At 49.4% G+C, this 14,600-nt stretch overlaps 1 protein-coding gene across 3 annotated transcripts in view; it reads left to right on the top strand.

The window, feature by feature from the left end:
• The window catches only part of LOC122543886 (pyruvate carboxylase, mitochondrial-like), a 931,966-nt gene that overhangs the window by 595,873 nt on the left and 321,493 nt on the right, over positions 1-14,600 (top strand). For all 3 annotated transcript variants that reach the window (XM_087983758.1, XM_087983759.1, XM_087983757.1), the window contains one exon: positions 850-994. In XM_087983758.1, the coding sequence (XP_087839884.1) occupies positions 850-994 (145 nt within the window). The remainder of the gene's footprint in view (positions 1-849; positions 995-14,600) is intronic.

The following is a 14,600-nucleotide window of genomic DNA, read 5'->3' as shown; positions in this document are numbered from 1 at the left end:
GATCTAATTGATTCAAACAGAATACTGAATGGCCTGGACAGAGTGGATGTTGGGAAGATGTCTCCTTTGGTAGGAGAGACTAGGACCCGAGGGCACAGCCTTAGAGTAAAGGGAAGACCCTTTAGAACGGAGATAAGGAGAAACGTCTTCAGCCAGAGAGCGGGGAATCTATGGAATTCACTGCCACAGAAGGCTGTGGAGGCCAGGTCACTGAGTATATTTAAGACGGAGACAGATAGGCTCTTGATTGTCGAGGGGATCAAGGATTACAGTGAGAAAGCTGGAAACTGAGGTTGAGAAACTTATCAGAGCTGAAAATGTGTTGCTGGAAAAGTGCAGCAGGTCAGGCAGCATCCAGGGAACAGGAGAATCGACGTTTCGGGCATAAGCCCTTCCTGAAGAAGGGCTTATGCCCGAAACGTCGATTCTCCTGTTCCTTGGATGCTGCCTGACCTGCTGCGCTTTTCCAGCATCACATTTTCAGCTCTGATCTCCAGCATCTGCAGACCTCACTTTCTCCTGAGAAACTTATCAGCCAGGATTGAATGGTGGAGCTAACCTGATGGGCTGAATGGCCTAATTTCTATGTCTCATGGTCTTATGAATCTTTGGAATTCTCAAACTCTGAGGAATGGGAACGTTCAGTCATTAAGTTCAAGAGAGAGTGAGCAGACAATGATCAGTAAACCAATGATACGACGGGATATGATGTCAGTGCGGGACAGTTGGACATGTGCTAGCATGGTGCGGCAGAGGGGCCGAATGGGCCAGCTCTTCGCTTGCTGTGTTTGTAGCTCCGCCCACAGCGCGTGGTTCTGGATTAACTCCTCGTGTCCCTCTGTCTTTCAGACGAACATCCCGTTCCTGCAGAATGTGCTCAGCAATGACCAGTTTCTGTACGGCGCTGTTGACACTCAATTCATCGACGAGAATCCTGACCTCATCCTCACGAGACCGGTGCAGAACCGGGCACAGAAACTGCTCCATTTCCTCGGTAAGACTCCCCGACCCTCCCCACCCCGGCTCATTCACCCCGTACTCCCACCCCCACCCCCAACCTCACCAGTTTGCCCTCTCTCGCAATCGCTTCCGGGATTCAGGGACAGGGAGGACGGAAACCTTCCGGTCGCAAAGCAGAATTCCAAGGAACGCCGGAGACCAGGAGAGCGTGGGAGAGGGAGCCGGCAGGATCAGCGAAGGAAGTGCGGAGCCAAGGAGGCAGGCAGAGTGAGGCACACCCACTAACAGGAGGATCGATGGGACTAGGATAGACGGGGGCTCACAGAGACCAGCAATTCAGAGATCCCAGAGGATTGAACAGGCTGGAGGGGGTGACAGAGATAGGGAGGGGGTGTAGAGGCTGGAGGGGGTTACAGAGATAGGGAGGGGGTGTAGGGGCTGGAGGGGGTGACAGAGATAGGGAGGGGGTGTAGGGGCTGGAGGGGGTTACAGAGATAGGGAGGGGGTTTAGGGGCTGGAGGGAGTTACAGAGATAGGGAGGGGGTGTAGGAGCTGGAGGGAGTTACAGAGATAGGGAGGGGGTGTAGGAGCTGGAGGGGGTTACAGAGATAGGGAGGGGGTGTAGGGGCTGGAGGGAGTTACAGAGATAGGGAGGGGGTGTAGGAGCTGGAGGGGGTGACAGAGATAGGGAGGGGGTGTAGGGGCTGGAGGGGGTTACAGAGATAGGGAGGGGGTGTAGGGGCTGGAGGGAGTTACAGAGATAGGGAGGGGGTGTAGGAGCTGGAGGGGGTGACAGAGATAGGGAGGGGGTGTAGGGGCTGGAGGGAGTTACAGAGATAGGGAGGGGGTGTAGGGGCTGGAGGGAGTTACAGAGATAGGGAGGGGGTGTAGGAGCTGGAGGGGGTTACAGAGATAGGGAGGGGGTGTAGGAGCTGGAGGGGGTGACAGAGATAGGGAGGAGGTGTAGGGGCTGGAGGGAGTTACAGGATAGGGAGGGAGTGTAGGGGCTGGAGGAGGTTATAGGGATAGGGAGGGATGTAGGGGCTGGAGGGGGTTACAGAGATAGGGAGGGGGTGTAGAGGCTGGAGGGGGTTAGAGAGATAGGGATGGGGAGTAGGGGCTTGAGGGGGTTACAGAGATAGGGAGGGAGTGTAGGGGCTGGAGGGAGTTACAGAGATAGGGAGGGAGTGTAGGGGCTGGAGGGGGTTACAGGGATAGGGAGGAAGTTTAGGGACTGGAAGGGGTTACAGGGATAGGGAGGGGGTGTAGGGGCTGGAGTGGGTTACAGAGATAGGGAGGGGGTGTAGGGACTGGAGGGGGTTACAGAGATAGGGGATGGTGTAGGGGCTGGAGGGGGTTACAGAGATAGGGGGTGGTGTAGGGACTGGAAGGGGTTACAGGGATAGGGAGGGGGTTTTGGGACTGGAAGGGGTTACAGGGCTCGGGAGAGGGTGTCGGGACTGAAGGGGGTCACAGAGATAGGGAGGGGGTGTAGGGACTGGAGGGGGTTACAGAGATAGGGAGGTGGTGTCGGGACTGGAGGGGGTCACAGAGATAGGGAGGGGGTGTAGGGACTGGAGGGGGTTACAGAGATAGGGAGGGGTTGTAGGGACTGGAGGGGGTTACAGAGATAGGGGGGGGTGTAGGGACTGACAGAGTGAGACCTGGAAAGCCCACTCCCCTCTGTACCAGGCGAAGCCACACGAATGGGTTTGGTGAACACGTAAGGAATTCTCATCCCTGAATCCCATCATTGAACCGTTGCTGTGGGTTATGTCTTTGTGCGAGTTCGGGAAGCTCCCGCGGGCGTACTGAGGCGAAGGATTTGCTGATATATCGAAAGCCTTATCCCTGAGGTGATGTGTACAGGGAACAGCAACGCCCCCTCTCACCCCCCCCCCCCCCCCCCAACCCCCAAAGCTCCTCCTCCATCCCCTGCACTTCCGAAAGACAGGAAACAGGAGCGATTGTGATCCACTCAGCCCGTCGGGCCTGTGGTAGCGTTCAGTGAGAGTGTGACCTCTCGACCCCACTCCCCCAGTACTGCGAGGTGAGACGAGTTGCTGGTGATGATGGGAAGGAGCCTGAAACCGATCCACGGAGTCTCATTTGACCTCCGACCGCAGCTGGCATGCATGTGGGGTTTGCTGCAGTGGGTGGGGGGGGTCAGGAACGGGGGTACAAAAGCAGGTCAGTGCTGGTTGCCAGAGCGCTGAACTGAAAGCTCCAAAAGTGCTGGAGAGCCTCAGCAGGTCTGGCAGCCTCAGTGGAAAGTGTCAGAAAACAAGAGTTAACTTCTCAGGTCAAATCCAAGATGGCTCCGGAACAGCCCTTTGACCTTCCCATTTTAGGGTGAGAGGGGAAAGGTATGAAAGGGACGCAAGGCTCTATCTTGTAGAGGGTGGTGCGTGTGTGGAATGAGCTGCCAGAGGATGTGGTGGGGGCTGGTACAATTGCAACAGTTAAACGGTATCTGGATGGGTATGTGAATAGGAACGGGTTTAGAGGGATGTGGGCCAGGTGCTGGTAAACAGGACTAGATTAATTTCGGATATCTGGTTGGCATGGAGGTAATGGACTGAAGAGCTGAACATCTCTATGAGTCTGTGTGTGCCCACATTTTGACAGTCCTATTTTTAGTGCGATGAGCTGAAAAGATGGTAGGCTAGTGCTGATATTAAAAGCAATATAGCGTTTGGGAGGAGTGGGGGAAGTAGTGATAGCTCCTAAATTAGCCAAGGACCAAAACCAAAAGCAGGAAGAACAGAGGGAATAATTGAACGCCTGGGCACGGTGAATCATTGTGTGAAGCACAATGAGATGTTACACAGTGTAAAACACCAACTCCACTCTCACAGGCAGAAAGGACTGATCTGCTCAGCCAAGCTCACAGGTAAACTGGGTGGCAGACTGGGGCCACATTAATCATTCATTTCCAGTGACATTTTTAAACCTTAAATGATTACAGTCGGGCACCTAAAAGTGAACAGAGAGCGTTGCTGCAGGCTATGTGCTGGGGGAGGAAGTTAAAGGAATTTAATTAACGGAGCAGCTTGGAAACTCTGAAACTTTCACTAGTTGGTCCCCTGGGACAGCGTTCAGAGAAACATTTGAGAATCCTTCCTCCGGCAATGAGCTTCGTTCTTTTCCACTCTTTGGTTCCTTCTGCAATGCTCTCTCTCTCTCTCTCTGTCATCCCTTCTGTTCCAGCTTTCCCTCACTCCCTCACTAACCTCTACCTGCCACAATGTCTCTGCCTCCTTTTGTCATCCTCTTTCAAGTGTGTGTGTGTGTTTGTCTGTGAATCTGAATGTGTACATGTGTATGTATATGTGCGTGTCCGTGTCTGCCCGTCTTATCTATCTCCCTGTGTCTGTCCCTGTCCCTCTCTCTGTCCATCACTTGCGTGCGTGTGTGTATGTGAGTGAATGGGAGTACGTGTGTGTGAATGTGTAGGTGTGTGAGGCGGTACAACAGCTCCTGGTCCTTCACCATCATGCACACCCTGCCCTCCCTAACAGCACCATGCGTGTATCTACTCACCAAGGACAGTGGCTATTCAAGGAGCCAGCTCACCACTAGCCACTTCAGGGGCCATTAGGAATGGGCAGGAAATGCTGGGCCCAGAAACCGATGCACAGATCCCATAAAAGAATGTAATGTCTCAAAGGTGGAATTTGGATACCACATGACCTGCTTAAGTGGGACTCTCTCTATCCCAGTCTCTCACTCTCACTATCTCTCACGCTCTCTCTGTCCTGGTATATCTCAGTCTCTCACTCTCACTGTCTCTCGCACTCTCTGTCATGGTATATCTCAGTCTCTCACGCTTTCTCTGTCATGGTATATCTCAGTCTCTCACTCTCACTGTCTCTCACACTCTCTCTGTCATGGTATACCTCAGTCTCTCACTCTCACTGTCTCTCGCACTCTCTGTCATGGTATATCTCAGTCTCTCACGCGCTCTCTGTCATGGTATACCTCAGTCTCTCACTCTCACTGTCTCTCACGCTCTCTCTGTCCTGGTATATCTCAGTCTCTCACTCTCACTGTCTCTCACGCTTTCTCTGTCATGGTATATCTCAGTCTCTCACTCTCACTGTCTCTCACGCTTTCTCTGTCATGGTATATCTCAGTCTCTCACTCTCACTGTCTCTCACGCTCTCTCTGTCATGGTATATCTCAGTCTCTCACTCTCACTGTCTCTCACACTCTCTCTGTCATGGTATATCTCAGTCTCTCACTCTCACTGTCTCTCACGCGCTCTCTGTCATGCTATATCTCAGTCTCTCACTCTCACTGTCTCTCGCACTCTCTGTCATGGTATATCTCAGTCTCTCACGCTCTCTCTGTCATGGTATACCTCAGTCTCTCACTCTCACTGTCTCTCACACTCTCATTGTCATGGTATACCTCAGTCTCTCACTCTCACTGTCTCTCACACTCTCACTGTCATGGTTTATCTCAGTCTCTCACTCTCACTGTCTCTCATACTCTCTCTGTCATGGTATACCTCAGTCTCTCACTCTCACTGTCTCTCACACTCTCTCTGTCATGGTATACCTCAGTCTCTCACTCTCACTGTCTCTCACACTCTCACTGTCATGGTATACCTCAGTCTCTCACTCTCACTGTTTCTCACACTCTCTCTGTCATGGTATACCTCAGTCTCTCACTCTCACTGTCTCTCACACTCTCTCTGTCATGGTATACCTCAGTCTCTCACTCTCACTGTCTCTCACACTCTCTCTGTCATGGTATACCTCAGTCTCTCACTCTCACTGTCTCTCACACTCTCTCTGTCATGGTATACCTCAGTCTCTCACTCTCACTGTCTCTCACGCTTTCTCTGTCATGCTATATCTCAGTCTCTCACTCTCACTGTCTCTCACACTCTCTCTGTCATGCTATATCTCAGTCTCTCACTCTCACTGTCTCTCACACTCTCTCTGTCATGGTATACCTCAGTCTCTCACTCTCACTGTCTCTCACACTCTCTCTGTCATGGTATACCTCAGTCTCTCACGCGCTCTCTGTCTCTCATGCTTTCTCTGTCATGGTATATCTCTGTCTCTCACTCTCACTGTCTTTCACACTCTCTGTCATGGTATACCTCAGTCTCTCACTCTCACTGTCTCTCACGCTCTCTCTGTCATGGTATATCTCTGTCTCTCACTCTCACTGTCTTTCACACTCTCTGTCATGGTATACCTCAGTCTCTCACTCTCACTGTCTCTCTCTCTTTCATTCTTGTCCGTCTCTCACGCTATCTCTCACACTCTCACCCTATCTCATTCTCTTTCTTCTTGCTGTCTCTCATTATCTCACTCTCACCACTCTTGCGCTCTCAGTCCATCTCATTATTTTACTCTCTCGCTCTCTTTTGTTCTTTCTCTCACACTCCCCCTCTCTCTCACAATCAATCTCTCTTACTCTCCCTTTCACTCTCTCTACCCTTTCCCCTGGATGGAATCCTATTGAAAAACAAACTTGACCCCTCACTCCGAAAACAGTCTGGAAAAAATGAAGTGTGTGACCACCATGAGGCCTAAGCTTCCTGACTAACGCTGAGCAGAAGGTGAGAGGAGCTTGTAAGGGATTCTCAGTGAGTCAGGCAGTAGGCCTCAGTTCCTGCAGCTCTACCTGGCCTTTACCCAGAACGGGCTGTCCATGTGCCCAGGCTGGACTGACCCCTGGGGCTGTCAGAGTTTGCGCATGGTATTGAGTACAACGTGAATTCTTCAAACAGTGAAGCAAAGGGCGCGTTTTCTTTTTCACCGATGGCCGTTCAGCGTAGTTTTTATCTTTTCTTCTGAGACACAGCCTCACTTCTCTGGCAACGTGCGAGTCGGCCTGTTCCGAACAGGCTGCAGGTTTGACCTTGTTGATAAGGCTCAAGGGACAACTCTCCATTCCGTTGAGTAGAAAAACAAAATGTGATTTTGTTCTGTTCATTTATTGGCCCTACCTCTAATTGCCCCTTGGGAAGGTGACGGTGAGATACTTTCTTGCACCTCTGCAGTCTGTGTGGTGTAAGGACACCCACACACCGCTGCTAGGGGGGGAATTCCAGGATTTTGACCCACGACAGTAATGTCTCTCTCCCCCTCCGTCTCTCTGTCTCTCCCCTTTTCTCCCCCCTCTGTCCCTCTCTTTCCCTCCCTCCATTTCACTCTTCCCCGTCTCTCTCCCCCCCCTTTCTCTCCCCCCGTCTTTCCTCCCTCTCGATCGCCCTCTCCTTCTTGTTTCTCCCCATCTCCCTCTTTGTCCCTGTCTCTCCCTCTCTTCTCTCCCCCCTCTCTATATCTCTTTCTCTCTCTCTTCCCCCCCTTTCCTCCCCCTTCCTCTCTTCCCCCTTCTCCTTCTGTCTCTCCCATCTCCCTCTCTCTCCCTCCCTCCTTTCTCTCTCCCCTCCTGTCTCTCTTCCTGTCTCTCTCCCCCTCCACTCTTCCTCTCTCTTTCCCTCTCATTCTCTCTCTCTCTCTCTCTTCCCCGTCCCTCACTCTTCCTCTCCCTCTTTCTCTCTCTCTATTGCGCCCTCCCCGCCCGAGTCTCTCTGTCTCTCACTTGCTTTCTGAAATGCAGAAGTAAATTGCTCTCATCTCTAATGACTGTCGCCTGCACTCCTTCAATTCACCGTGAGGTTTGCAAACCATTTATTTTCAAGTCTCCGAAACTGTTCAAAGGCAGAAAACTAATGTGGGTAATTTGAACAGGAGCAGGAGCTGCAAAACCTCGATAATGAGTCCTGTATTTTTTTCCTCCTCTTTGTTGGACTGTAAAACCTTAAGAAACAGTAACTGGAATTGGCCTTTCGGCCCCTCGAGCTTTCTGTGCCTGGCCCGATATTCCTCGTGTCCATTTTTCTGCCCGTTACCCATCACCCTTGATTCCCCTCCTGTTCAAGAATCTGTCTTTCTCAGCCTTAATATACATAAGGACTCTGCCCCCTCCCACAGTTCTCTGTGGTAAGGAGCTCTTAAGACTCACAACCCTCTGAGGAAAGAAGGTCCTCCCCATCTCAGTCTTCAATTGGGCCCCCCCCCCCTTTATTCTGTGACTGTGCCTTCTCTGTTCCAAGACCCTCCCATGACGGGGGAAACATCCTCTCAGCATTGACCCTGTCAAGCCCCTTAAAAACCCGTATGTTTCAATGAGGTCAGCTCTCATTCTCCCGGTGAGCAGAGTCCCAACCTGTTCACCATTTGCTTCATAACAGGGATCATCCTAATCAGCCTTTCCTGAACTACCGCTGAATCTTCCCTCGAATAAGGACAACCGAAACCGCTCCAGATGTGCTCTCCCCATTACCATGTCCAGGCGCCGTGAGACTTCCCTGTTCTGACAGTCCAACCCCCTTGAAATAAAAGAAAACATTATTTCAAGCCTTCCCTGTGCGCTAGCTCTCTGTGTTTTGTGCACAAGTACACCACCCCCCCTTAATGTCGCAGCTCTCTGCAGTTTTTCTCCACTTAAATAACCTTCTGATCCTCTGTTCCTCTTTCCAACATGAACAACATCGCATTTCCCCCCGTCACTCCATGAGTCGACATTAAAGAGAAAGCCCCCTCAAGTGTAAACTTCACCGAATCACACTTGGCCGTCCTTAGTGACAAGACTGGTGCTTGCTCTCAGTGCGGGTCATGTAATCCAGGTAGACAGTTGCGAAGCCCCCATGGTGTGGCCTGACCAGAAAACCCCTTCATCTCTTACTGAAGGCATATCAGATGGATTTTCGCGATTGACAATTGAGTTGCTTGACTCAGTGTGGCGCATCTTCTAAGATCATGAGTGAGAGACTTGAACCCATTCCTGGGAGGGAGGGATACTACCACTGGGTCACAAGATCCATTTGATATGTGGTGAATTTAACCTGAAGTGGCAACTTATTTTTTAACTTAGCACAAATAAACCTCTCTCTCGATCTAAGACTGTCGGTTTTTTTTCAACTTTTGCACAATTGGACGTGCTCAGGGATAGCCAGATGTGTTTCGAATCTCTTTCAAATGTCTGTAATACTCAAGCCTGCAACTTAAGGGAGCTGCTAAAGTTTGAAAGTTGACACTGAGAGAAGGATGGGAGTTATTAATTGGAAGAAAGTTGTTAAGTTGGTAAATTTAATCATAGCTGACAGCGACATGACAGCGGAAGAGGTTTGTTGATGAGTTAGAAATTGGTCATCTCAATGCTATCATAGAATCCCTACAGTGTGGAAACAGGCCATTCACCAACCCTCTGAGGAGTAACCCTCCCAGACCCATTCACCATTCCTCTACATTTACCCCTGACTAATCCACCCTAACCTGCACATCCCTGGGCACTGTGGGGCAATTTAGCACGGCCAATCCACCCTAACCTGCACATCCCTGGGCACTGTGGGGCAATTTAGCATGGCCAATCCACCCTAACCTGCACATCCCTGGGCACTATGGGACAATTTAGCACGGCCAATCCACCCTAACCTGCACATCCCTGGGCACTGTGGGGCAATTTAGCATGGCCAATCCACCCTAACCTGCACATCCCTGGGCACTATGGGGCAATTTAGCATGGCCAATCCACCCTAACCTGCAACATCCCTGGACACTATGGGACAATTTAGCATGGCCAATCCACCCTAACCTGCACATCCCTGGACACTATGGGACAATTTAGCACGGCCAATCCACCCTAACCTGCACATCCTGGGAGGGAGAGGGTACAGTCGGAAGTGACAGTACTTCTGTTGAATAAAGGGAATTATGGAGCTATGAGGGAGGAGCTGGCCAAAGTTCAATGGTGCAATACCTTAGCAGGGATGACCGTGGAGGAACAATGGCGGATATTTCTGAAGATAATGCAGAAGTTGCAGGATCAGTTCATTCCTAAAAGGAAGAAAGATCCCAGGAGGAGGCATGGGCGGCTGTGGCTGACGAGGGAAGTAAAGAAACATATAAAGTTAAAAGAGAAAAAGTGTAACATAGCAAAGATAAGTGGGAAAACTGAGGACTGGGAAGCTTTTAAAGAGCAACAGAGGATTACTAAGAAGGAAATACGCAGAGGAAAAATGAGGTATGAAGGTAAACTGGCCAAGAATATTAAGGAGGATAGTAAAAGCTTTTTTAGGTATGTGCAAGGCAAAAAAATGGTTAGGACAAAAATTGGGCCCTTGAAGACAGAAACAGGGGAATATATTACTAGGAACAAAGAAATGGCAGAGGAATTAAATGGGTACTTCAGATCTGTGTTCACTTGGGAAGACACAAGCAGTTAATGATATAGAAGATAGAAGATGGTATCAGCAATAATATTAGCAAATTTGCTGATGATACAAAGCTGGGTGGCAGGGTGAAATGTGAGGAGGATGTTAGGAGATTACAGGGTGACCTGGACAAGTTAGGTGAGTGGGCAGATGCATGGCAGATGCAGTTTAATGTGGATAAATGTATGGTTATCCACTTTGGTAGCAAGAACAGGAAGGCAGACTACTACCTCAATGGAATCAATTTATGTAAAGGGGCAGTACAGAGAGATCTGGGTGTTCTTGTACACCAGTCAATGAAGGCAAGCATGCAGGTACAGCAGGTAGTGAAGAAGGCTAATAGCATGCTGGCCTTCATAACAAGAGGAATTGAGTATAGAAGCAAAGAGGTGCTTCTGCAGCTGTACAGGGCCCTGGTGAGACCACACCTGGAGTACTGTGTGCAGTTCTGGTCTCCAAATTTGAGAAAAGACATTCTGGCTATTGAGGGAGTGCAGCGTAGGTTCACGAGGTCAATTCCTGGAATGGCAGGATTACCTTACACTGAAAGACTGAAGCGACTGGGCTTGTATACCCTTGAGTTTCGAAGATTGAGAGGGGATCTGATTGAGACGTATAAGATTATGAAAGGATTGGACACTCTGGCAGTAGGAAACATATTTCCACTGATGGGTGAGTGCCGAACCAAAGGACACAGCTTAAAAATACGGGGTAGACCATTTAGGACAGAGCTCAGGAGAAACGTCTTCACCCAGAGAGTGGTGGCTGTGTGGAATGCTCTGCCACAGGGGGCAGTGGAGGCCCACTCTCTGGATTCATTTAAGAAGGAGTTGGATAGAGCTCTGAAAGATAGTGGAATCAAGGGTTATGGCGATAAGGCAGGAACAGGATACTGATTAGGAAGGATCAGCCATGATTATATTGAATGGCGGTGCAGGCTCGAAGGGCTGAATGGCCTACTCCTGCACCTATTGTCTATTGTCTTATCCCTGGGCACAATGGGACAATTTAGCACGGCCAATCCGCCCTAACCTGCACATCCCTGGGCACTATGGGACAATTTAGCACGGCCAATCCGCCCTAACCTGCACATCCCTGGGCACTATGGGACAATTTAGCATGGCCAATCCACCCTAACCTGCACATCCCTGGGCACTATGGGACAATTTAGCACGGCCACTCCACCCTAACCTGCACATCCCTGGACACTATGGGACAATTTAGCACGGCCAATCCCACCCTAACCTGCACATCCCTGGGCACTATGGGACAATTTAGCACGGCCAATCCACCCTAACCTGTACATCCCTGGGCACTATGGGACAATTTAGCACGGCCAATCCACCCTAACCTGCACATCCCTGGACACTATGGGACAATTTAGCACGGCCAATCCACCCTAACCTGCACATCCCTGGGCACTATGGGACAATTTAGCACGGCCAATCCACCCTAACCTGTACATCCCTGGGCACTATGGGACAATTTAGCACGGTCAATCCACCCTAACCTGCACGCCCCTGGGCACTATGGGACAATTCAGCACGGCCAGTCCACCCTAACCTGCACATCCCTGGGCACTATGGGACAATTCAGCACGGCCAGTCCACCCTAACCTGCACATCTTTGGATTGTGGGAGTAAACTGGAGCACCTGGAGGAAACCCCCCCACAAACACGGGGAGAATGTGCAAACTTCACGCAGACAGTCACCCAAGGGTGGAATCAAACCCAGATTTAAAAGGGACCTAAGGGGCAACTTTATCATGTGCTGCATATATGGAATGAGCTGCCAGAGGAAATGGTGGAGGCTGGTACAATGACATTTAAAAGGCATCTGGATGGGTACAGGAATAGGAAGGGTTTAGAGGCCAAGTGCTGGCAAATGGGACAAGATTAATATGGGATATCTGGTCGGCATGGATGAGTTGAACCGATGGGTCTGTTTCTGTGCTGTACGTCTCTATGATTCTGCATGTTCTGCAATCTTCTCTAAAGGAAATCTGGCCTCTGTCGCCCTGGACCATCCACAAAATGGTCCAATTCTGTTTTCTCCCTTCTTCCCTTGTTTCCTAAAGCCCGAATTGAAATGTCGGTAAACCAGGCGTCTAACACCACTCACAGACCTCAAAATCTGGAGTAAACTAAAACTTGTCCGTCTTTCTTCAGATAATAGAGAAATACAAATCAAATTTAATGCTATATGCGATTCTGCTGACTTTGTAATGTACGTTTCCACAGAGTATTGCCACAAACATTGTCACTAGTGTTATGGACTGGACCAGACCCCCTCAAAATATTTTAAGAAGGTTATCCTAGACCCTAACGTTTTCTGATTTGTAAGGCAAATGTGAAGTTCCAGATGTAATGCAATTGGTCAACTATTCAATGTTAAGCAAAAATACAGTTTATTTAAATCACTAAAGTTAAAATGCAAACAAAAGAAAGTATAACTTAGATTAACTGTTGGAAAACTTAACTGAATAATAGATACAGTACCTATTACTAATTAACTGTTCCAATACAGTAACATCCCATAAACACACCCCTTGGCGAAAAGGGAAATTCGGAAAAATAGATTTGTTTCACAGAAAGGGAGAACAGCATGGAGAAACCCCAGCCTCGAGCCAAACCCGAGAGAGGGAAAAGGTAGCTGCCACTTCCTCAAGTCCACAACAGCAACAGCTTAAAGTTAAACTTAAAAAACTAAACAAAAAACTAGAAAGCTTGGTCTGTGAGAGCTGGCCACACCCAGTCAGGCTGCTTCTATTGTTCCAACTTTTAAAAAAAAGTCAAGTCCTCACCAGCTGTTAACTCTGGTTGTCTTGGTGCCTCTGCCTTGCAACCTCTTTTCAAAAAAAAAATAATCTCTTAGAGCTACAGCATTGTCACACTAAATACAGGCAGTTGTCGCTGGCAACTCACTCAGGAAACGTTGAGAATTGTTCTTTCAACACCTTTTCTGGATCAGGGCTTCAGGTATCACACATAACTCCTAGAAAAGGTTATCTTAGAAAGGCAGAGGTTGAGCTACATAGCGTCTCTCTGTCTCTCTCTCTCTCTCTCTCTCTCTCTCTCTCTCTCGGCAGGTATGACTCTGGTTGAATACCAAACAATATGGAAACAAAACTTTACTCCAACCAAAGGGTATATTGGCCTTGAAGGATCACCAGGCAAGATTATAAAAAATAGGCCTTTTTACCTCAAAACATTTAGAAGGTTCAGGTGCAATCTGATTAAAACCTTTCTGATATTAATGGAAAAGACTGGGTAGATAAATTATTTCCACTGGTTGGGGATTCTAGAAATTAGGGACATAGTCTAAGACTTTGGGCCAGACCATTCAGGAGAGCCATTAGGAAGTGCTTCTACAGAGTGGTATGTATGTTTGGAATAACCTTTGACAAGTGGCAGTGATGCTAGTTTAATTAATTTTAAATCAGCGATAGATGCATCTTGGTTAAGAAAAGGTATTTCGGGATGTAGGCCAAAGGCCATTTTAATGGAGTTAGGCCACAGATCAGCCATGATCCCATTGAGTGGTGGACCAGACTCGAGAGGTCAAATGGCCCTTTCTGTTCCTATGTAACAGCCATTGACCCAGGCGTGTGATTACCCGTGCAATGGTCCAAGCAATTCCCTTACGCGATGTCATTGCTTAGAAGCGTATTTAAAATTAAAAACCTGAACGTTCTTTCACTGGCCTGGTACAGTAGATTCATTCAAGGTGCGTCTGGACACATGCATGAGTAGGTGGGGAGCAGAGGGATGCAGATGCTTAGGAATTGGGCGATAGGTTTAGACAGTGGATTTGGATCAGCTCAGGCTTGGAGGGCTGAAGGGCCTGTTCCCAGGCTGTAAATTTTCTTTGCGGAATGTTTTCAGGGAACACCTCTGGGACACCCGGACCAACCAAGCCAACCAGGCTCAACACTTCAACTCCCCCTCCCACTCCACCAAGGACATGCAGGTCCTTGGACTCCTCCATCGCCAGACCATAGCAACACGACGGTTGGAGGAAGAACACCTCATCGTCTGTCTAGGAACCCTCCAACCACAAGGGATGAACTCAGATTTCTCCAGTTTCCTCATTTCCCCTCCCCCTCCACCTTGTCTCAGTCAAATCCCTCGAACTCAGCACCGCCTTCCTAACCTGCAATCTTCTTCCTGACCTCTCCGCCCCCAGCCCACTCCGGCCTAACACCCTCACCTTGACCTCCTTCCACCTATCGCATTTCTGACGCCCCTCCCCCAAGTCCCTCCTCCCTACCTTTTATCTTAGCCTGCTGGACACACTTTCCTCATTCCTGAAGAAGGGCTCATGCCCGAAACGTCGATTCTCCTGCTCCTTGGATGCTGCCTGACCTGCTGCACTTTACCAGCAACACATTTTCAGTTGT

Source organism: Chiloscyllium plagiosum, unplaced genomic scaffold, assembly GCF_037043375.1.
Source record: "Chiloscyllium plagiosum isolate Xiang-an unplaced genomic scaffold, Cpla_swu_hap1 HiC_scaffold_46, whole genome shotgun sequence".
In the NCBI taxonomy this organism is placed as follows: Eukaryota; Metazoa; Chordata; class Chondrichthyes; order Orectolobiformes; family Hemiscylliidae; genus Chiloscyllium; species Chiloscyllium plagiosum.
Note: the sequence above shows the minus strand (reverse complement) of the source record. Positions and strands in the feature narration are given on the sequence as shown.